The sequence below is a fragment of the Schistocerca gregaria genome, chromosome X, assembly GCF_023897955.1.
Source record: "Schistocerca gregaria isolate iqSchGreg1 chromosome X, iqSchGreg1.2, whole genome shotgun sequence".
Lineage (NCBI taxonomy): Eukaryota > Metazoa > Arthropoda > Insecta > Orthoptera > Acrididae > Schistocerca > Schistocerca gregaria.
Window position 1 is genome coordinate 32,754,328 of NC_064931.1, and position 24,357 is coordinate 32,778,684.

Genomic DNA, 24,357 nt, shown 5'->3' on the forward strand with positions numbered 1-24,357 from the left:
GCTTAGTTGCCAGGTGCTTATCCATGGGTTGTAGTGCACTGCTGCTAGTACAGCATTTCATTAGCTTCTCCTGTAACAGATTTGCTCAATTTCCTTTTGCCGGTCTGTACATTGCCATCAGATATGAAGGCATTCACAACCTTGTAAAAGAACGAATGGGAGTGATCTTTCTCTGGAAAATGCTTGGCATACAAGGCCTTGACATTTCTCCTACATTCTCCATAAATCAGTATCATTTCTTTTTTTTGTGTGGTTGCAACATTCAACACCCACATGCACATCCGTTCTCAGAATGGTATGAAGGTGTGAAGGAGATAAACACTGTGCAAGTATTGCAATATTTAGAGATTCTATCTGTTCTATGTCTGCACGGTACATGAGCTCATAACACAGTGTACTACCTGTTTGGTATGTCTCAGTTTGCTACACGGCCATAGTGCACGTCAAGCAGTCCCCTGTTTGATATGTCAGAGGAATACAACATTGTGAATGCAGTTTCCAGTTAGAAGTTGTGAAATATTAGCCTGTCCTATCCTCGCAGCATGGCGGTGGGATCCCATGTGGCATTGGATATTCCTGGGCCACTGAGTAGCATGTCATAAATTATGATTAATTACCCATTTCTATTCCTACAATCTGTGGCGAAAAAAATCTGCAATCAAAAAAGGAGGGGGTTACCATTGAAGATTTCAAAGTTGCTCCCCTCTGCCCCTGTCTGCCACCCATGCACAGGGTGGGGTGGGAGGTCGAGTGTGCTATCGTTGGTTGTCCCCCAGAGACAAACAAATTGGAATTACAGTATAACCCCACTTTTATGTTTTCTCACTGTTTACAACTTTTTTTTATCATTTCCATCAAATTTCCTATGTCCGTAGTGTTAATTTGCACCCGATTTTGCGTCAACACATTTATAATTTTCCTGCGATTTACACATTACAAAAAAATGTTTGTGGAGAAAAAAATGACACTGACATGATGTTGTCCATCCAGTAGTGTTTACAAATATTATACAAATAGTATGTGGTAGTTTCTTGATACCAGGGCACTCTACTTAGAGGATCTAAACCGGTAAAGTGTAAAAGTTGGAACAGTTCGTGCCGTATTCCCGCTGCTGCCAAGCTCTAATTGGCATGGTGGTTGATGGGAGTAACAAGGTTCATTTGAATAAAGATTCCATGACCAATCACAGCCATTTGCCAACTCTCTTTACTGCACAAACGCAGTTTTGTAATTGCTGTGATCATTGTGACACATTTATCAAACTAGATTTTGCATGTTTCAGCGTTTGACCACTTATAGTGCTAGTCGACACCATCATTCACTTTGCATTGCCCAAATATTTTTAGTTTCAACACAGTGCCATTTACTCCCCCCCACCCCCCTCCCCCTTGAAGCTGTGCAAAACGCGTTTCAAGAATTTCTTCTCATTGTCAAGTGCAGTATTTCCGTATGTATTTTTTTTTTTTTTGATTTTACACAAACAAACAATGTGAGTGATAGTTTGCATGTGTGTGTGGTTTTACACATGACTGAGGAGGCACAATACCTGATAACTTCAAAAAGATGACTACAGTGCAAGAGACGCAGAACAACACACATTCACACACAAAATACTTATGCATATATTTGCACTCGACAATGAGAAAAAATTCTCAAAACGCACTATTCTAAGCATGAAAAAGTACATAACTAGTGTGGTATTTAATTATTTAAATAATGAATGACAGCACAGGCTTTCAAAAACATCAATTATTATGTATGAAATTGAGTCAAACGTTCCGACTTCCCAGACAATTATCAGTTCCACTTACATCAGTGGTTTTTATACGTTATTTCCCACATTTTACATTCCCCCCCCCCCCCCTTTACACCATTATTTTGAAGTCCCTTGAAAAGTGTAAAAGCTGGGTTTCACTGTATAACTTTTTTTTAATTCAATGTGTAGTTTTCGAGATATCTCAATGTATTCAATTAAAATGAACATCTTGCATGTTGTAGTACCATCTTCATTTCACAATACCTGGACAAAAATACGTGAACACTGCGAAAATGCATGCTTGAACATAAAGGCAAATGTTAGCAAAGCCTGCAGGTTGTGCTATTATATTTGACCACAAAGGGAACCTGTGCAGTGCCCTCAATACATTGCAAGTTTCAGTCACGTTCAGAACTGTGTTCCGTGTAGCTGTGGGCGCATGACATCGGAACAAAGTGAATTAGAACATGGGCATACGGTTGGTGCCTGTATGGTGGGTGCTCCTGTAGCCAAAGAAGTTGAAGTGTTTGGTGTTCCAAGAGGTAAAATGCTGAAGATTTATATCACATACAGAGGAAGCAGAAAAATATCATTTGTTAAGTCACTTCGCAGGTAAAAGTGTGTGCAGAGTTACTGAGACAGACAATTACAGAAGAGAACTGTGATGAAAAATAAAAGGACAACAGCTGCAAAAGTCACTGTAGAACTGAATGTTACTCTTGCAAATCCTGTCAGTACCAAAACAACATAAAGTGAGTTCCTCAAGCAAGAAATTGCAAGGCAAGCCCATAACACAAAAATGTGGTGCCAAAGCCATAAAACCTGGATTACAGAGCAAAAGAAGAATGTCATTTGGTCAGATGAGCCTTGTTCCATACTGTTTCCAAGCTCTGGGTGAGTTCACATCCCAAGAGGGGAACACAGCACGGGTTTAGTGATGATACGAGCAGCCATATCGAGTATTCCACGGTTACTCTGCAAGGTCACATTCCTACCATTGACTGTGACCTTTTGGCTGACAAAGTCCACATATGATACAATGTTTGTTCCGAATGGTGGTAGTGGTGTGTTCCAAGAAGACAGGGCCCCAGTGCACAAAGCTAGTATGTTCCGGGACTGGTTTTATGAGCATGTCAGCACGGGGATAAATTTTTGCATCTCCCCTGGCCACCACAGTCACCAGATCTCAGTATTATTGAGCCTTTGTGGCCTACTTTGGAAGGAAGGGTGGATGATCACTATCTGCCTCCACTTGACGCTATTTTGCAGGAAGAATGGAATAAAATTCCCCTGAAAACCAAACAGGATATGTACTTATCCCTCTTATCCATTCCAAGATGAGAATGTCAACAGTTTTCCTATATCACATTACGTAGGGTAGTGCGTTGGGTTTTCAGTATGTCCACATTTTTGGTCACTTTCTGCATTGTCTTCATTGTGTAATAAAGTCAGCTAAAGGGCACTGAAGTTTTTCATGGTGGTTTTTCAACTTGGCTGTAAAAGAACATTGTATAAAAAAAAACTCTCTCTCTCTCTCTCTCTCTCTCTCTGCTCCCTTTTTTGTACAAAAACTTGAGCCTATATTAGCTGTTCAAAGTGATGGTAGTTATTCTCAATGCAAGTATTACAATGGACATGAATACTCTCTCAAATATCTCGGCTGTCTTTTTTACAACGAGACAGACATCTACGACACTATCAGCAAGCTTATACGGCAGGCACCACTGACTTCGTATAATTGCACAGGATAATATACACAGGGTGAAATCCAGCAATGGCACTGGCCATGGGACATGACCTCCACTTCCAATTCAATTATGGCAGTATTTATTGTTTAGCTGTTCATGGGGAAAAAATGTTGAAGTGGGTTATTAAAAATCTTGTTGACCCACATGCTCTCCTGAACAACAAGAGATAAAATCTTCAACAACAACAGTAACACATCTAGAATGAAATTATTTTCGATAATTAGGCTTATTATGATTCAACAAAACAGAATATAATTGATAACACCATAGGGAAAACATTTACTATCTCCATCTTTCATTACATTTTCACACATAATCAAATTCATTATTCTAAATAAAATGAGAAAAGTATCTTTGGCACTGGCACTCTCCACTTCTGTTCATCACGACTGACATACCATGCAACATTTTGTGCATCAAGTGATCTAAGCTCCTTTTAGTAACCCCAACAGCTATTACGCCATCAAGTATCTTCCGAGGCGTGTTTTTTAAGTAAGTACAGTTTTGAAATTAAAAAAAGATGTGCTAAGATATTTCAATAATTTTATTTTAACATGAAAGCCTCTATCTTAATCTACTTTTCTACATAATTTCCATCAATATTGAGGCACTTGTCATAATGTTGTACCAGGTTTTGAATATCCTCTTCATAGAACTCTGCCGCCTGACTTGTTAACCACTGCATCACCACTGTTTTGACTTGGTCATCGTCTTGAAGATGCTGACCGCCCAGGTGTTTCTTAAAGTGCAGGCACAGATTGTAGTCACTGGGTGCAAGATCAGGGCTGTATGGAGGATGATCTAGAGTTTCCGATTGAAGAGATGTGGAGATCTTTGGTCTGATTCGCCACATGCGGACGGGAATGGTCTTGCAGCAAAACAATGCCCTTGCTCAACTTCCATGGACTGTTGCTTTGATTTTGGTGTGATGTAGGCCACCCATGTTTCATTGTTCATAACAATTTGGCTTAAGAAATCATCACCGTCATTGTGGTACTGCTCAAGGAAAGTCGATGCACTGTAAACGTGTGGTTTTGTGCACACCCGTCAACATTTTCAGTTACGAACTTGTGCACAATTTTTGGTAATTCAAGTGCTCGGTCACAACCCCATACAAAACACTATGAGAAACATTAGGAAAGTCATCCCACAAGGAGGAAATCGTAAAGCATCTGTTTTCTCTCACCTTATTGTCCACTTTCTGCACCAAACTTTCATTAACAACCCAAGGTGCCCACTCCTTTGTTCATCATGCACATTTGTGTGGCCATCTTTAAATGATCTCACCCACTTTCTTACCATTCCATCACTCATAATGTTTTCTTTGTAAACTGCACAGATCTCATGATGAATATCAATCGCTTTTAGTCCTTTAGCACTATGAAATCTTATAACATCCCGTACTTCACAGACGGCAGGACTCACGATTATCAGAGGCATCTTAAACACTCAGTACACAACATAAACAAGGAAGAATCAGACTGTAATGACATCAGTTCATAATTAAGGTACAGGCTTTCATGTAAAAATAAAATTATTGAGATATCTTAGCACGTCGTTTTTTAATTTCAAAACGGTAATTAAAAAAATACGCCTTGTACATACTACTGGACTGGTGGGTGAAAATGGTGGTTTCAGTACATGATTTGAAAAAAGCTTACAAAATTAAAAGTACAACTCCAGAAGAGCATTACCAAAGCAATATAATTAGATCAAAGTTGACTCTCACCATTATTTTCTCTCAGTTGCCTAAAACATTTTCTCTTTTACATAACTGCACATAATGTTCTAAACACCTTTACAAGCCACAATATTACTTTTGGTGCGCTTTTAGTATTTATCATGCCTGCATTAAGTGCTACCTGTCTCAGTGCTATCCCAGTCTTGTTACAACTGGCTTTTACGTGCATGAAGTTATCTGGTCAACCATAATGAAAGTAAAAAAATAAGAGTAGCAATTTTAGTCATTCTGTTAATGGAGTTCCACCAACAGGATAAAAAGTTACACACATTTTAACTGCATTAAATTCAATGACAGATTAGAGACAGAGCTTCAAGTTACTCTTCCACTCCAATACAGCTGTCTGCATCTGACATTCTCAATTCATCAGCTCCTACTCATGCTAGGTTCCCCTACCGTTTTGGCTTGGTATTTTCCCCCCACAATCATTTCATATCCTCTCTCATTGCTACAAATATGCATATTTTTCCCCCAAACTATGTAGCTTTAATGCAGTTTTAGAATCTGCTGATTTTCTACATTTCTCAATTTTAGACACTATGTCAACTTGACCAACTGTTGTAAGAATTAACCCCATCATCAGCAGTGGCATATATCTAGAAGGATTAACACTATTTATCTTACCAAAAGCAATTCCATTCATTACCTACAGCTAACAGGAGTCCTCAGTTTTGCTGATTTGTTTAACACAGTTTTTTGATTATCCATTGAGTGCACAAGAAACAATTATCCACGGTTTGCTCAATACAAAAGTAGTTTGGGGAACTTTTAATTCTTTTTCATTTTTAAATTAATTTTTGGCCTTTTCTAGAATTATATATAATATAAAGCTAACACAATACAATGTGAGCACAACAAAATATAATATAGCCACACATGGTTAAGTAATAGATGGCTGGCAATATTCAAAATTCAACTTATAAAAGTGTAGGTTTTATGTTACACAGAACCGAGAAGTTACTTACATCCAGTATGTTCCCAAAAACAATTTCAACATTAATGCCCCTGTTCTCAAGAAATTCAGGGTTGTGCAGATTGAAAGTTTCATAGGTAATTTTCAGGTCACGGACAAATTCTTTCTCTGTGAAGACAAGTTCTGATATTACATTTTGTCTCTGTTCCTGTTTCTTCTTCCTAGAATTCAAAATTAAATTTCATTGATTGAACATGCAAGGCAGGACCTAAAGCTGTATTAGATAGTTAGTGTTCATGGCATGCAGTCTGACTGTTTAAATTTTTTTTCACTTTCACACTACAGTAGAACTGTGCATTTTCAATTAAAATTCTTAGATCTTTAACTTTACTTTTTGTAGGATCAGTTTGTTAAGTGACCTTGCAACAAATAATACTATATAACTGCAGTGAAATGGTCATTTATAAACAAAAGACACGAGACATCTGCTAAATAAAGGGCAAGTAGAAACTATTCATTTATCAATAGTAACAGAGGAAATACTGCTCCACATACACAACTGACCTAGGCTCAATTTTAATGTCCCCTAACATAAAAAATACAAGTCTGCAGAGAACAGTAACAGTTACAAGCACTAAAATACTAAATGATACAAACAATAGAATATTGTCAAGTTTCACAACTTTTTTTAACATTTAGAATCCTGCAAATAATTAGTCCATACTTCTGTAACAGACAGTTTATAATGCTTTCTGGTTTATATGTGACTAATCATATTCAATAACCTCCATGTGTGGTTCTGACAATAACAGGCAACATGAAAAGCACTGTGCTTCTGATGTGTTTAACCAGTTAGAATGAGGTATGATCATGTGAACCTTACATAGATAGCATGAATGTGTACATTCTGAACGGTCGTAACTTCCAGCAGCAAATTCATAATCTCATTTTCTTATGGAATGGCACCTCAAATTTGTGGTTCATTCTCATTTGTAGAATATGTTTAGGAAACTAGAGAAGACATGCCCAGTCAGACTGGCACTGTTTCCCAAACAACTATTCACTAATACATAAGCAAACTTCATCTGTCATTATAGTTCTGATACCAATTCAACAATGGCAGATCTTGTCAAGTAAACAGTCAGCAGTACTTTTGTAACTCCTGATTTCAACATGCAGGCTAGTAAGCTGCATTTGTTCTAGTTTTGTAACCCCACAAGTAATGTCCGTCAGTGCTTGCTTCTAAATTCTCTTGCAATATTTCAAAAATAATCTGAATGCTGTTTAGTCTTACAATATACTGTTTTTCAAGCTTAGCTTAACATTTTTCCTTAGCTGGAGCTTTTGTAGTAATCAGTGTAGTGACAAATTTAAACAACACACCTGTAATTCAAATGCGTGCATGTGATTTGGGCCCACTAAATGAGCATCATGATTTTAAAAAATCTCTTAAAATATATGCTGTCTACTTCTGCCTAAATTCATCTACTGTGAATCATAGGTTATACAGTAAAGGCTTGTATGCAAGTCATTTGGAAAGTTTTGAAAATCACTAGTTTCCATTTCTGTTGCAAGACAGATATGCAATACCATTTTCAAATATAAAAAAATGTTGCAGCTTCAGAGAATTGGTAAGTACTGGTAGTGCTGAAAAGGTTTCCGTTATAATGTTCCACATAATATTCAGTCACGATCAGGCACAACATTGAAAAGCAATAGACTCTGGAATCCAAAATTTTTCTACCTGTTCTTCTTTCTTCTCTTTCTTCTCTACATTATTTAACTTTTTGGCTCTCTTTATGGTGAGGCAACCTGGGGTGTACAGATACCTGGTTTTAATCACCAAATTGGAATGCCTCAATCTTGTATTTATATATAAGAATTTTTTGTATACATTCTTTGTTAAGTGGAATAACATTATGATTTTTTGTGGCTCTCTTTATGTTAGTTGCTTTGTCCAGAACATTGCCTGGATTATTTCTCTCAAGTATTTAAATTCTGAAATTTGCTTTATTTTTCCATATTGTGATTCCACCTATTTGGGGGCATCTTTAATACTAGTCATCTATACAGTTTTTTCATACTAAATTTGTATTTCAGTTTTTTTGCTACTGCTTCGAGACAGTTTTGTCTTTTTCAATGCATCTTCCTGTTTCTTTGCTAAGACAGCTAAAACAACAAAAGCTAAGCAGTCAGTTTCAAGATTTTCTCTCTTTCTTCAAAGTTTCATTTTATTTATCCCCACTTTTTTACTTTGTCATCATTCTTGCACCACTTTCTCCAAAACATTTAAATAATAATAGGTCATTCTATCCCTGTGCCTCATGCCTGTTAATAATAATATACAATTTACAAGTCAATTCTGGAGTGAATTGGCACCTACAAAAATTTAAGTTCAGCATTTGTGTATTATTTACCATTACCTTGGTGCTTCAATTAACCCAAATGGGGCAACCATGCAATTTCTTTAAAGCAAATGAAACTATCTGCATCATCATTTGAGTCCCCAGAAAAGGCTGTATCTACTTAAACTTCAGTCCTGAGTAAGCACAAAGGACTTAGTGGTTTATAAGGATCACATCTACAATACTGAAAAATGAATCAAATTGTGCACTTATTCTGAACTAGAATAAATAGTCATTGTGGGCACAGATTAATAATCATACTTGATTAAAAAAAGGTAGATGAGTGATTGCAGACTGCTATGCTACATCACACCTTCCTTTGCATCTTGAAAGCATCAAAATGAGATTACCACAGGAAAGTCTGCAAGGACTCTTGTGCCACTGTACCAACTATTCAGTCAGAATACAAGCATTTCTCGAGGAGCCCAAAGTCCAGATATTTTTTCACTCATACTTGAGTCTAAATCTGGGTTAATGTGAAACTTAAATGCACTGGAAAGAGACTTTCGCTAAGCATTATCCTGGGTCCTTATTAGCAGCTGTATTCATAAGAAGTATTCATGAAAAATCTTCAAGAGCCACAGCATGGAATTTTCACAAAGAGCTTTGAGAGGCTGCATTGCTTCACACATGAAAAAGATTTAAAGATAATTTTTAATAACTTAAAGAATTTGCATTACTTTCTTAAGACTTTCACAGTGGTCTTCCCATAAAGTCTCAATAATATCTGATCTACTGAACATCATACAGCTTAACAATAAATTAAATTGAAAGACATGTCTAGAAGATGGCCAGGAAATGAGATAAGAATCTTAAGGGGACCACCTTGCCCACCCCTCCACCAAGAAACAACATTAGAGCACCTTAAAACTTCCTCTGCCTTTGTTACCACACAGATTTTCATACAAGGTTATTTTGTTTTTTGATCTTTTCCTTATTAGTTTTTATTCACTTGTCTCTTCCCATTTTCTCTGCAAATCTTTTCTGATTTCTCTTCATTATACATTGTTTATGTCACTCTGGTACTCTCTGCCACAATACTTCCCTTACAAGAAAAAACAGCCACAGAGAGCCCCCAAAAAAATCCTGAACATCGCATAATATTGAAGCACAAAAGATATGAGAAAAACACAAGAACTATAATAAGGGGGGCAGCTACAGCTTATAAGAGCAAAAATTTGACAACATTCAACAATTTTCTTCTCCTACAACAGTAAACTTACAAGAATAAAAGTAGACACACTCAAACAACTCGTCTTTTTACACAGGATGAAAATAAAAATAATATATCATAAAGAAACTATTTTTACTACCTTTTAAATTGTTTCAAAATGGCAGCTGTTCAACAGTAATACTACAGCATTTCCCTCACATCTGGAGTAGTTTTAAGTGTTTTAATGTTGTGTTTAGTTTACTTTATTGGCAAAATACATATTTACAAAACAGAGATATTTTAGTTACACACCACAATAAATAACAGTTTTAATTAGGTTTCAAATTATGACTTCACTTTTTTAAACTTTTTGAACATAGTAATATATGTTTAATGGAGGAGCTATTCAATACATTGACCTAATTTTGCTTCATCATGTCGATATTATATAGCTACATATAGTCAAAAAGCTTTAGTCAAAGCTTTATGTTATTTAGTTTATGAGTTATGAGTGAAAATGATCAAGAAAACATGAAATGTGGGAAGTGAGTGTTCAACGTTGCTAATGCATTTTTCAAATGTTTGTTTTCTAATGGTGACTGGTGGACTGTCTTCTCTAATCTGAGGTTGCTCTTTCTTTTTACTGCTTCTTTTCTCGTTTCTAGCTTGCTTTCTCTGCTGACTTTATTTGCACTACACCCACATCATCCAGTGCAAATTTATAAAACTTTCTAGGCTCAGCCGGCCACGGTGGCCATGCCATTCTAGGCGCTTCTGCTACATTCACAGGTTCGAATCCTGCCTCATGCATGGATGTGTGTGATGTCCTTAGGTTAGTTAGGTTCAAGTAGTTCTAAGTTCTAGGGGACTGATGACCTCAGATGTTAAGTCCCATAGTGCTCAGAGCCATTTGAACCATTTCTAGGCTCAATTCCTAATTGCTTAATTACTTCCAGCCTACCTTTCATGCCTTCTTTGAATGTAATTACTGTATCATTTGTTGCAATTTTAATAATAATTTTCCTGCAAAATCCAGTATTGTGACAAAATTTCCAAGTTTTGCTGTTCCTTGATTCATTAATACTTCATGTATTAGATTCAACACATCTTTCTAAGAGTTCTTTGGCAACTAAGTTTATAAACAGATGGTAAAGTATTTTTTGTGCCTACAGCTATTAACTGTTTCTTCAGAGACTGCACATTGGTATGGATAACATGATTCATTTCCCTTGGGGCAAAAATTATGCATCAGGTTGGAATCAGAAGAGCATTTGCGATACCATATAGCTTCTGTTATGTTAATAACAGAGAATTTTCTCCAATTGCATTTCCATAATAGGAGGTTACCTTATTTATGGTAGCATTTGTCAATCTCTTTTTACCATACAGAGATGTAGTGATACGGTTATTAATTTCATATGGCTTTAATTCTGAAACAGTCTTGAAGGATCTGGTATCACCATCACCAATGTAATTAACATACTGTGCACTAAGTCTAATCTCACCCTGCCGGTTAGCCATGCGGTCTAACGCACTGCTTTCCGAGCGGATAGGTGTGTCGGTCCCCGGCTCGAATGCACCCGGCTAATTAGTGTCAAGGGTCAGTGTGCCGGCCAGTCTGTGGATGGATTTTAGAGCGGTTTTCCATCTGCCTCAGTGAATGCAGGCTGGTTCCCCTTATTCCGCCACAGTTACACTATGTTGATGATTGCTGCGCAAATGCTGTCTCCGCGCACGCTTACACCATAATTACTCTACCATGCAAATTTTTGGGGATACACTCATCTGGAGTGAGATGTTCCCAGAGGGGGGAGGGAGGTCCTAACCCTGGGTTCGGTGTGGCGTGGCAGTGGCATGAGTATACTACTGTAGCCCGTTGTGGGGTTGTGAACCACTGAGGGCTATGGTGGCGACGAAGCCTCTCTGTCGTCTCTAGGTCCCCAGATCCATACAATACAATACAAGTCTAATCTCTGATTGCAGAAAAGTTTTCTTCATCCTTCAATTCCCATAGTACCTGCTGTACTCCTATGATTAACTGAACCATTTGGATCACAACTTTCCATCCATTCTGCATGAGTCAATGAGTCATATTCTTTTTATTATCTTTCCACCCTTTCCTATGCTTACAATAAGAAATGGACACTTTGGTATTCAAAACATTCCACGATTCCCTTGCTACTACTGTGCATACCCCATATAATGATGAATGTCCCCTTGTAAGCCACGTATCACCACATGAAACCTACCTTGGTGCTTTTGTAGAATCTAATTTCTTCTGCTGCAGCTTTACTTGCACAAAATTTCTTCATACTTTTTGACACAACGTTGATTTAACTGCTGATAAGGTTATATGTAGTATTCCTAACTTTGGGCCTCATATTCATTGTACCACAAAATATTTTGAGACTTGTCAGACCCGTCCTACACGTTTCATTCCATACTCCGCCCTTCTATTAATAGTGTAGACATTTATGGTTTTCTCTGACATTGGGCAGTTATAAAATGAGCTTACATTGCACAGTTAGCACATGTTATAAAAATTTTGCAACCTAGCCCTGACACATTGTTTATAGTAAAATTTGTATGTCCACCAAATATGCAGTGGAGGCATCTGTAATTTCAGCAGACATTATGTTTATGCACACAATAACATTACCTGGAGCACCAGTAATGTCTGATGCATGTCTGTTAGAACTGTCACTTGTTGAAGAAATGATTTGTTTTGAAACACTTACATTGTTATTATTTTCATAGATTTCTTTGGCAGAGTGTATATTCTTATATTGATTCCCATTTAAAGGCAATTTCTTCACCTTATAGCATACTTTCTTCTTCCCCATGATCATTCATAAAATGCTTAGAATAAAGTTAACACATGATCTGTTTAAAAATCATAATCAAATGTTTAATTTACTTCACAAAAGATGACTGCAAGCAGGAGAAATTTAACTTCTGGACTGATCATTACAAGCATGACAAATTTAATTTTGAAACTTTATATAAACAATATGATAAATTTTGCAAAATGCTACATTAGGCTCAAGGAAAATTAAAAGTTACTCTCAGGGAGCATGGCTGTCAAGGAACAGATCAGAGGGTATTGGTTTAGTATTTAATTGATAATTCGGAAACTATTAGAGCTATTGCAATAATTTTTTGAGCAAAATATTTCTATCATTTGGAGCATAAGAAAAAAATAATTTTGAAAAAGCAATTTCGTGAAGGTACCTGACCCCCTTAAATGAAATACAATGTTGTATGAGAAATGTCAAACTGTATTAGCAATACTCCTTTTACACTGGGCAGTAAACTGTCAATCAGAACAACTACTTAAAAAAAACAAAAGTTTCTGAATGTAACCTTAGGTCCTCTTCTGTAACAGAAGTAGTCTGCATAACTTCAAGGTTAGTATTAATTTCCTGGCCACTGGAGTTTACATCACTAGGTGGTTTCTGCTGCAGCACACAGTCTTGTTTGCTCAAATCATCCACACTATTTTGTGACACATTTCCTGCAAAAAATAGAAATACAGAAATATTGTGCTGTTTTACTCTCAATAGTGTATGGAAGTTTATGCAAAGAGCATTTATAAGTTTCGCACCACCACACAGTAACTACTTCACCTTGTATACGATTTAAATCAGCTTCAATGAAGAGAATCTTTTCTTCACACTCTCTTATCCTGTATTTCATTTCTTGCACACTGTCTTCATTCTCGTGTGGATTGTTGCTGAGCTTGTTTTCAATTTCCTTTTTTTCTTTCTTTATTTCCTAAGAAGAAGAAAGATCAAATTGCTCAATGTAAGACTTCTGTGACTCCTAAGTAAACTGAAAACACAGTAAAATACAATACTACACTAAAATATGATAAAGTGGCAGCAAACAACTTGCTGCCTAAAATGTTACTCAACCTAACATAACATCATTAATCCACATTTAATAATATACTTCATCTGAAACCTCCCACAAAGTACATAAAAAAAATGAATCAGCTAACATATTCAATAATTTATGAAAATTCCATTTATAAACATGTAAACTGCAACAAAGGCAGTTACCCTTCTTTTGAAGACCTGGCTTACATACATGATGGATAAATTTATACCTCACTCAATGATGTTTGAATCTGCCAGTTGACATACAAAAATCAATTCAATCAACACAATTTTGGCTTATTAGGCCAAATTTTCTGTCTGTAGAAGATTAGATACAAATTACTAAGCACTCAGTTAGCAAATGAAGACATGAGCAAGTGAGGAATGCAGCAAATAGGCTGGTTGAACTTTTTATTTTTCCATCTTGATTACAGGATGGGCAAGAAGTAGTAGAGTGTGTTCTTGTAGTTACCTTCATTGCTGACATGAAACTTCTAATTTTGGTAGGCAGTTTCCCAGCTATTGTGTCGGACCTCATGCTTTTTCCAAATAAATTGTTACTTTTTGTGCAGATAGTGTGGCACTTTGTCAAACAATTTACACACCCACAAATTGTAGAAGAAAGCCTGTAATGTTTATTTTGTACAGTGCAGTTTGCTTCCAGTTGGTTCACGGGAGTGATACCAGAGTCAATAAATTTCTTCCATAAACAAGCTGATGATGAATGCCTTTCCTGGCTACAACTTAACTTCTCATAAAAATGAGACTATCAGGGTGGTCCATCTTGTGTTCTAAAAGGGAACAGCTCAGCTCACTATGCCCCTCTCCACCTACCTCGGGATCACGATCTGTAATGTCACCCTACTGATCTGCTACATGGGAATGCATTCAGTTAAGGAGACTGAAGTAAAAGAACTGCGTACATTTGGTAATGAGTGTATTTGTCATGCAGAAGTAATATTTTGCAAAGTTGATGGTTTATTTTTATGGATTTGCCAATTTTGAGGGCGCAAGGGCACTCCTTCCCTTATCCTACTGAGTCCAGTTTTCACAATTTCATTTTTATACAGAATGGAAACAAAGCAGAGGCTAGTCTTAGAAAACTTATAATTTTTTTTTTTTTTTTTACAAAAAGTGTAAAATATGAGCTGCACCTGCAATAAAAACTGGTAGACAGAATGTAGTTTCATCTGTAGATACGAAACAAAAAAGACATTTTGCCCTTGACTGTGAATGGAAACAAGAGCTAGGTGCCATATTGTCTTTAACATGAATGATATATTTCCCACTACTTCATCTTCCAATCACTATAGTGACAACATGTGCTTTTAGGTATCCTCTAATGATACCCAGGACAATCATCTTTAATGAAGTTCTTCCAGAAAATTCAGTTAGCTTGACATCCAGAAATATAACAAACTGATGTGAGCTGTGGAAACTCTGATTCTCATTAACACAAGTGACAGAAGCAGCACTGCCACTGTCACCAAATGCATGTATACACGACAAAGCTGCTCCCTTTGATATTACATTTAGAGTCCACATCAGAATCTACAGGCTGTTAACAGTGTCCATGACTCAACAGTGGTATCATCAATTGGAATCACCAGCCTCACACATCTCTTGTGCCCTATATCAATTCTTGGCATTCTACTTTGGCTTTTCCCGTTGCCCAGTAAGTTAGACTCATTGAAAGGAAGTGGACTTTGTATTAGACCACATATCAACAAAATGAGCATCAAAAGGTGCTTCATACACTGCAAACCTGCATGATCTGTGTATGTGCAAACACACCACCATCACTATAATTAAATGCCATGATGAGGACACTAAACCAGACAGCATAATAGAGTTAATCTTACACCACAAAACAATTCAATTAACACAGGTACAATTAATGACAATTCTGTGACTCAGTTACTTAAATTATTTACACTTATCATCCTTTTAAATCATACATTAAACTCAAAATCACTATGTCAGCAATAGGCATTATATGAACCATGTAAAAATACATAGAAAATATCAATGGCGCACACCTTCATGAAAGCAACAAATTGAAATCTATGAAAAACTTTTGCATTTACTGATACAGTATAGTTTATCCTTACATGTAATTGTTTTTCTTTTGCACTGATGAGAGATCCCAGTTTACCAAGATGGACACCTGAAAAACAAATAAATATGCATTTAAAAGATATTTGCAAGAAATATTACACTGTTCTCATATGTTCTGGATATCACTGACTGAGCTTTTACTTCTATGTACTGTCCATCTCTATGATTTATATAAAAGACTTAAATTTAGCTAGAGACCCCCCACCCCTCACCCCAAAGACCCGAAGGATTCTCAATGGCATTTTTTTTTTTTTTTTTTGTGAACTTCTCTCACAACTGTGTTGCATTGGATCTGTTCCTGGTTTATTATCCCGTAGGCTGTTGTTGGAGCACTCGTACAACAGATACAGCTGTAAAATTAAAATGTGAATGTAAATTCACCAAAAACAGCCTGTACTATATAAAAAGAATTCAATGCAGCACAGGCATGTCAAAGGGTCACACAAAGTTAATGCTGATTATGCATAAAATACATTATGTAAAACATGTGGCTAACATAGCTATCTTATTCATCACCGAAACAGGATTTGCATAAAAGGCAAATTGATTCTCACAACTGAGGAAGTGGTAGATGTAAAACGAAATACGACCAAGTATTTAACGAAATACGGTGAAGAGCAATAAACAAATACAATGTGATTGGATCATGTTATGTCAGTAGCAACAGAAACACACCACAAAGTGCTGAAAAAACCAACCACAAATCAAGACTGAGAAAAGAAGAAAAACATTTTACCCCTGACAAAGCAAGACCACTGAATGGTCAGTGTGCTTATGTTTACAATAACACGGAGAATTAAGAAGCATCAAAATCTGGTAGGAAAAGACAACATAAAGATACAAGTGACATTAATCAATCAGTTCACCAGACTCACAAATTCTAAGCAAGGAGTCACAGTAATTAGACATTGGGCCTAAATTTTGGAATGTACCTACATTCCAATTTCAAACTGTTAGTAGCACATTAGTACACACAAACTAAAGCTGAAGGAAGGTTTTTAATCAAGGGGCTCTTTTATCTGACAAATTATAGGGAAGGAATAGATGATATAAGAATAATCAAGCCTCAAGGAAAACTCAAACCTGGGACCTTTGCCTTGGAAGGTAGGAGATGAGGTACTGATGGAAGTAAAGCTGTGAGGGAGGGTCGGGAGTCATGCTTGGAGAGCTCAGTTGCTAGAGCTTACCAAAGGCAAAGATTCCAGGTTTGAATCCCAGTCCAACTAAATGTAACTATTCCAGTTTGAGAATTTTCCGAGACATGTAATTATGCCCTATGATTAGTCTCATTCATTTCAATAATGTGTTGCATCTCCAGCAGGTGCAGGTGCAGATCTCTCTCTCCCTCTCTCTCTCTCTCTCTCTCTCTCTCTCTCTCTCTCTCTCTCTGTGTTGCGAATTCGCACTATTCTGTAAGCTATAGAAATTTTAAACACAGCGACTATTTATCATCAAACAATGGAAACTGCAGTGGGAATATCTCAACAATGTAGGAAAAGACAGATTGCCACTTACCATAAGGGAGACACATCAAGTTTTAGACAGGTACAATTAAAAGACACTTACATAAAGCTTTTGACCACCACCTTCAGCAGTAAAAGAGAGACACGCACCATTCACACACACAGCAAGCACACCTCACGCACACACAGCTGCCAATTCCAGCATCTTGGGCCAGAATGTGACATCACATGGGATGCAAGCAACAATTTGTAGGGGGCGAGGAAGGGGAAGGGGTGGTGTATGGGTGGAGAGGGAGATGAACGCTGTCTGGTGGAATGTGCAGGGACTAGGATACCTGGGCTCGAGATGCTGGAGTTGGTGGTTGTGTGTGCACGAGGTGTGCTTTCTTGTGTGTGTGAATGGTGTGTCTCTCTTTTACTGCTGAAAGCGGTGGCCGAAAGCTTTATGTAAGTGTCTTTAATTGTGGCAGTCTGCAAATTGATGTGTCTCCTTTATGGTAAGTATCAGTCTGTCTTTTCCTACATTGTTGACTATTTATTATAAATTTTATTGGTCTTGATCACAATATAAAACAATAATAACTAGATAATAATTGGTTAACATCCCTCATCAGGTCTATAGAAACAAACAAAAAAAAATAGACTTTCAGTTAATGTGTAAAACTCCTTTCAACTTTAAAAAAATGTAATTTTTATAATGCATTAAAACATTGAAAACAGTAAAAACCTACCTTGCTTACACTGTAACTGGTACCTAAATAAAGTGTTAACCACCATAACGTTGTTACTTGGAGTAACTTGTCAATTCCCAAGCATGAATATTGGCATATAAAACCCGTAGGAGTTTAATCACTGTGTGTTCTTACACACCACCACATAGTTACAATTCTGAGAAACAGAGACAGAAGGAACTAACATTTTGATGACACTTAAAAAGTTATGAAAACCAGTATAAAAACATACATAAAGCTGGTAATCCCAATATAAATATAAAATTCACAAAACCTGTGTCAAGATTACATAAGAACAGAACTCGTTATCAAGCTGTAGCTATTTAAAACAAAGGGTAAATCTAGAAATGCAATATCTATATTTTGTATAAATGTAAACTGATAGGGACAGTGCCTGAATCTAACATTAAAATTAGTGATAACTGCCAAAAGTCATCCACCATGGCTAAGGCACCACATGTATGCAGCTGTGCTTAGCACAGCTGACAATGAAGCACATTTGCAATAGGGTATGGGGAAAGAAGATGGTCAGTCTGTGTTGACTGTCTTCCATGTAGAGTTTCAAGATAGGGATTTTATCATCTATTGGCATGTTAATGATTTTAAAACACTAAATTTGCACTACTTAAAGCAGATCAAACATACTACAGTAACAGTTCTGCTTGAACTCTCTTTGAGTATTAGCTTGGGAGAATTCATCAGGCAACCTATTCTTCAGTGTGGTGTGCAATACTTCCATATTGTTGTTTATCTGTTTTACAGAATGCTTTTCTGCAGTGACATGCACCCCCAAAGCTGTCTTATTCTGGGAAGATGTGTGCTCCCTAAATTGTGTTAAAAAAGAGCATCCCTTCTGGCTAATGTAATACCAGTCATAGTCATTGCAGCTTACTTTACACACTGTGGTATGGAAATTTCTGGCAGAATGTAAGTACACTTACATTATAAACTGTAGTACGGAAATTTCTGGCAGAATGTAAGTACTTTATAAGCAATGAAGACCACTCACCAAACAGTAGAAATGTTAAGTCACTGGCAGGCACACAAAAATGAATGATAACTTTGTTGGCTTTAGAGGGAAAAAAATCTAGATTACTTCATCTCCTTCAACATATGATGCCAGGTCTCAGGTCTCACAAGCAGTCATTATTCTAAAATCAGGACAGAAAGAAGAATTAATGCTAAAATGACTTAAGAACGTTTGGCTGCTTGGTCACTTACAGCCATATGAGCCAGCAACCTTCACCAGACATTAAAAACTCCTTCCTTATAATTTAGGGAGCTGCTCGGACATTTCACAGATTCTTAATAATTGTACAACATTTGTTTAATTGTGTGCTACAATTGAGGGCAGATCAGGAGGTGAACTAGCGTCTGTTCTCTTTCCTAAGTATAAAGTACAATCAATGAAAATTTAGCATATCAAAATTTGTACATATTAGACACTGTACCTTGGAGGTACAACCAGCTCCCAGACATGAGTAATCTTTATTATTTAAACTTTACAAAGAGGTTGCCTTTTCATCCATCACCTTCCAGCTGATACGACAACAATCAACAAGCTCACACCAGAACAGGGCAAATCGTCATCACCAAAGCTGCCCAGTCAATCAAACCACACTGCAGGATCACCTGACTGACACACTGAGCGCTCTTGGAGCCACAGCTGAAAAACGTCTCTCTCTTCTGTTTCCAGTTGCCTCCTACAGCAGACACTAAATGGCTTAGTTTCTTTACCTTTACATTTTCCCTCATCCTCCGAGGTGTGTCTAGGGTTATTGGAGTTACCTTCTTGTCCCCCTAGCAACCCCCACCATGTATTCCTCATGAGTAAACTTGAGTACCTCACATTAATTACAAGCCCACACTGCTTTCCATTCCTGGCTACATCCCTGAAGGAGAGTACAAACTGGTTTCAGAATTGGGATGCTGAATTTGTTTTGTTTTTAGTTTGACATGCCACATACAAATTACTAAGCCATGAGGGAATGTGTGAAACTATCGTTCAGCTTTGTACTGTGACGTAATGGCCAAGTGCTTAGCACAGTCCATCCGAGCTGCCCACTGCAGTCTACCCAGAGCTGGAGCCATCGGTGCTGCTGCTGCGCGACATCTTGTGACCTCTACCATCTCCTCTACTGCCTCTGCACAAGCCAGCTCGTGGGTACAATAACTCACTGTCATCCTGACACTGTGTGCCACCACACCACAGCTCGACAGTTCCATGCTGTTCGTCAACTGACAGATGCAAGATGTCAGTTTGGTTGTTTGGAGAAGACACCGCTGGAGTTTGATGCTGGTAGAGATGTCACTGAGAGCTGCTGCTGAAGACTTTTTGTTTCTTTCGATGTGTGTACCTTAAAGGGATACCAACCACCAGGTCACAGGAAAATCTGGAGATGGATTGAGAAATGGAAACAAGGCTGGAGCAGCTCCAGGTAGAGTATGAAGACCTCTGAAGATGCCATAAACAGGCATTTGCAAATGCAACCGCAAAACAGCACTCTACCTGCAGTTAGATTTGCTTCCATATTTCTGGGATTTCCATACACAATTCTGTCCATACCTGTGATTGATGTTCTAATGGATTCACTGGTTCCCACTTTTGTGGATAAAACACATGAAAAGTCCACACTTACATTCAAAATTTAATGGGAGGAAGGAAACTGTCCACATTGGGTGATGAAGATTTGACAGAAGTTGCCAACCTGAAGTTGCAAGGAAAGGCTTGTGCTTATGTAAATTCTGTGGAAGGGCTGAGAAATACCAAGGCATTTGACATCCTTGCAAAAAGGATAGTGGATAGATCTGGAGATAAAGCATAGCATTAGCTACTATAGGGACAAACTTTTCACCATATGCCAAAATTGCAGAGAGGATTTAGAGCACTTTACTGATTGAATAAGAACTGTGTCATGTCTTACACATGTACTAGGGGAAGTAATGTGAGGAGGAGGAGATTAGTGTTTAACGTCCCATCAACTACGAGGTCATTAGACATGGAACAAAAGCTCGGATGAGGGAAGGAAATTGGCCATACCTTTTCAAAGGAACCATCCCAGCATTTGCCTAAAGTGATCTAGGAAAATCATGGAAAACCTAAGTCGGTATGGCCGGACGCGGGATTGAACTGTCGTCCTCCCAAATGCGTGCCCAGTGGGCTAACCACTGCGCCACCTCGCTCGGTGGAATGTAAGGAATGAAGAACTAATCAGAGAAGGAGAAGCTCCCTGTGTATATTTGTTCACAGGATTGATCCACCAGAGGTGGGTGCTTAGGGGAAGTGGGCTTTGCAAACCACATTAAGAGAGGCCATGCATTCATCCAGTCTTCCACCAGAGTAAACTCCAATAGGTGTGCAGCCATTGCCAAAGAGCACTGCATTTGCTGGAAATGTCCATGTCACAATGCCTCTGAGTATTTGGCACCTGCACATGCCTACTTCAAAAGATTAGACATGAGAGCACTAATTTTCCATCTTTACGGCATCGCTTGGCTAATCAAATAGGTTACCAAGGTGTGTGAAAGAATACGAATACGGGAAACCTGCCCTCACTCCCTTTCTGAGAAGCAAATCCAGGAGGACGGGTAGGACTCTCTCAAGTGGTAAATGTAGCTTCACAAGATAAAATCGAAGGCAGACAATCTTTCTTACTAATCCAGTGGTCACCAGCCCTGTAGACCATGTGCTGCATCAACACATGGTCTGCACTGCATTCTGTCTTTTGCTGTTTTCTCCAAATTGTATACATTCATAGCTTCTGCATCTCTCATTACATCACCTTGCCATTGTTTCTTGGCCTGTCCAGGAGTATTTTTGTTGTAATGCAGGCAATGCCAGCTTGCTGAGAAAGTCAGGTCTCTGGCATATCGATTAAATAAGCTGCTCATTGGTGTCGTTTGCTCATTTGATATTGTAAAATGTTGGGCTGGTTCATGATCTCTCATAAATTTCATTATTCTCTCTTGCTTTCCTTCTCTTACCAGGCCCCAGATTCTTCTCACTCTTAAAATTAAAATTTAAAACAGTCTTCATTGCAATCTTGTTAAAATATTTTTTTTTTTTTTATTGGAGTGAGTGACTGCTGTTGACCCTTTCATAGAGTCATCTTCAGACTCTGCAAAGATATATTGCCAAAGTAGTGTAGACATTATAATAAGCATATAAAAATATACATCAAATTTATAAAAATAAGCTAAATAGTAACAAATTATACCCAGAGCGGTGGATGGACACTGCCAGATGAGTTTCGTCGACGCTCGTGTAACCGCTGACTGTGCATGGAGGGAACGGGTATTAATAGGGCTGGACACACCCACCGTTCTGTGTATGACATCATAAGTAGCCAATCAGAAAACATGTTCATGATTAGATAACTTAATACATAACTATGAAGGAGCAGTTACAGTTGGAATACATCATAATGTCAATTATTGATCATTATTCATCAATGAATACAAATTATTCTATTAAAATGGTTCATTGGTATGAAATAGGGCTTAGAGTATGCTGCCCTCTAAACTCACAACTACAGTCTGCACCAAAGACTGTCATTGCCCCAGCATTTACGTGAATAAACTAGGGTTACCATGGAAATGGCGTCCTGTTCCACTGTGGACATTAGTGGTGCTGTCAAAGATTGTACTATGGGGAGATACATCGTATGTTACGGTTATTCTCACTGCAACAATCTATGGTGGTGTAAAACTGTAGATTGTCGCAGTGAGAATAAGATGCTATTTCTATAACAACTGCTGATATATTTATGCAAACATTGTTTTCGTGGTTGAAATGTCAACCCTCGAGATATCTTTCGCAGTGCACAATAATCTCTGATCATCTGATGCCTGCCTCACCGGTCTAGGATGCCGTTTCTACGGCAACTATCGATGCACTTTTTAACATCGTTCTGCTGCTATTACAGAAATATTAGTGTGGTTCCACAATAGTACAGTTATTTTCATTGCGCTGACATCAGAAGAGAGCAAAATTAACTGAATTTCTGTGGCACATAACCGTAACATACGACGTATCTCTCTCTAGTACCATCTTTGACAGCACCACTAACGTCCACAGCAGAACAGGACACCATTTCCATCATAACCCTCAATTATCCATGTAAACGCTCGGGCAATGCCAATCTTTGGTGCAGACTGTAGTTGTGAGTTTAGAGGGTAGCATACTCTAAGCCCTATTTCATACCAATGAACCATTTTAATAGTATAATTTGTATTCACTGATGATTAATGATCAATAATTGACAATATGATGTATTCCAACTGTAACTGTTCCTTCATAGTTATGTATTAAGTTATCTAATCATGAACGTGTTTTCTGATTGGCTACTTATGATGTCATACTCAGAACGGTAGGTGTGTCCAGCCCTATTAATACCCGTTCCCTCCATGCACAGTCAGCAGTTACACAAGCATCGACGAAATTCGTCTGGCAGTGTTCATCCACCGCACTGGGTATAATTTGTTACTATTTAGCTTATTTTTATATATTTGATATATATTTTTATGTACTTATTGTAATGTCTACACTACTTTGCCAATATATCTTTGCAGAGTCTGAAGATGACTATGAAAGAGACAACAGCAGTCACTCACTCCAATAAAAAAATATTTTAACACGATTGCAATCAAGACTGTTTTAAATTTTAATTTTAATAAATTTTTAGATTGCTAACAATGTTTTCAAAAATATTATCTTCTCACTGTTCAAATGTTAGGTACTTTTGTGCCTTCCTTTTAGCGCGTGTCCAGCTTTCTGAACTGTAGAGGACAATGAGGTGTATAACAATCGACATATTTGCAGAATGTGACTTGGTTTTAGAAAACATCTCTCTGAGGGTATATACACATCTGGAGCCACCAGATATTCTTTCATTTACATCCACAGGTATTTGATTACAACTGTACAGCCATCCCAGTTACCAGAACTAATCATCAGGCTTCAACTTGTCTCTGTAAACTTAAGTGCTATTGTGCATTTTAGTTCTGTGTACTTGCATATGTTCTGTTTTTTGTTATTCAATATTCTTTCAGTCCCTGGGCTTCACCCACAATGTTAGTCCCCAAGAAAACCAGTAAAGGAAAAAAAGGCTTATCACAATTGTGTAAATATGAGAGCAGTAAATAAGGTCTCAGAAACAGGTACTTATCCCCTTCAAAGGATTGATGACACTTTGGATCACCTTGGCAACTGCAAATTCATCACCATCTTAAGATATTCTTTTCAGCTGATATCAAATTCTTATCGTTAGCAAAGATCACGAAAAGACAGCCCTCTGGGCATTATACATGCCTAAGTATGCCCTTTGACCTCTGGAACACTCCTGCTACATTTCAACGTTTTCGGATTTACTTTTACAAAGTTTAAAGCCAAACATGTGTCTAGTACACCAGGGTGACATAATTATCTTTGCAAGTATGATGAGAAAGTATG

General features: G+C 37.6%; 1 protein-coding gene across 2 annotated transcripts in view; it reads right to left on the minus strand.

Annotated features, from left to right (window-relative positions):
- Positions 1-24,357, minus strand: part of LOC126299570 (dynamin-binding protein-like) — a 226,270-nt gene that overhangs the window by 159,379 nt on the left and 42,534 nt on the right. For both annotated transcript variants that reach the window (XM_049991569.1, XM_049991570.1), the window contains 4 exons: positions 15,706-15,761; positions 13,343-13,490; positions 13,080-13,230; positions 6,211-6,379 (listed from right to left, as the gene is read on the minus strand). In XM_049991569.1, the coding sequence (XP_049847526.1) occupies positions 6,211-6,379; positions 13,080-13,230; positions 13,343-13,490; positions 15,706-15,761 (524 nt within the window). The remainder of the gene's footprint in view (positions 1-6,210; positions 6,380-13,079; positions 13,231-13,342; positions 13,491-15,705; positions 15,762-24,357) is intronic.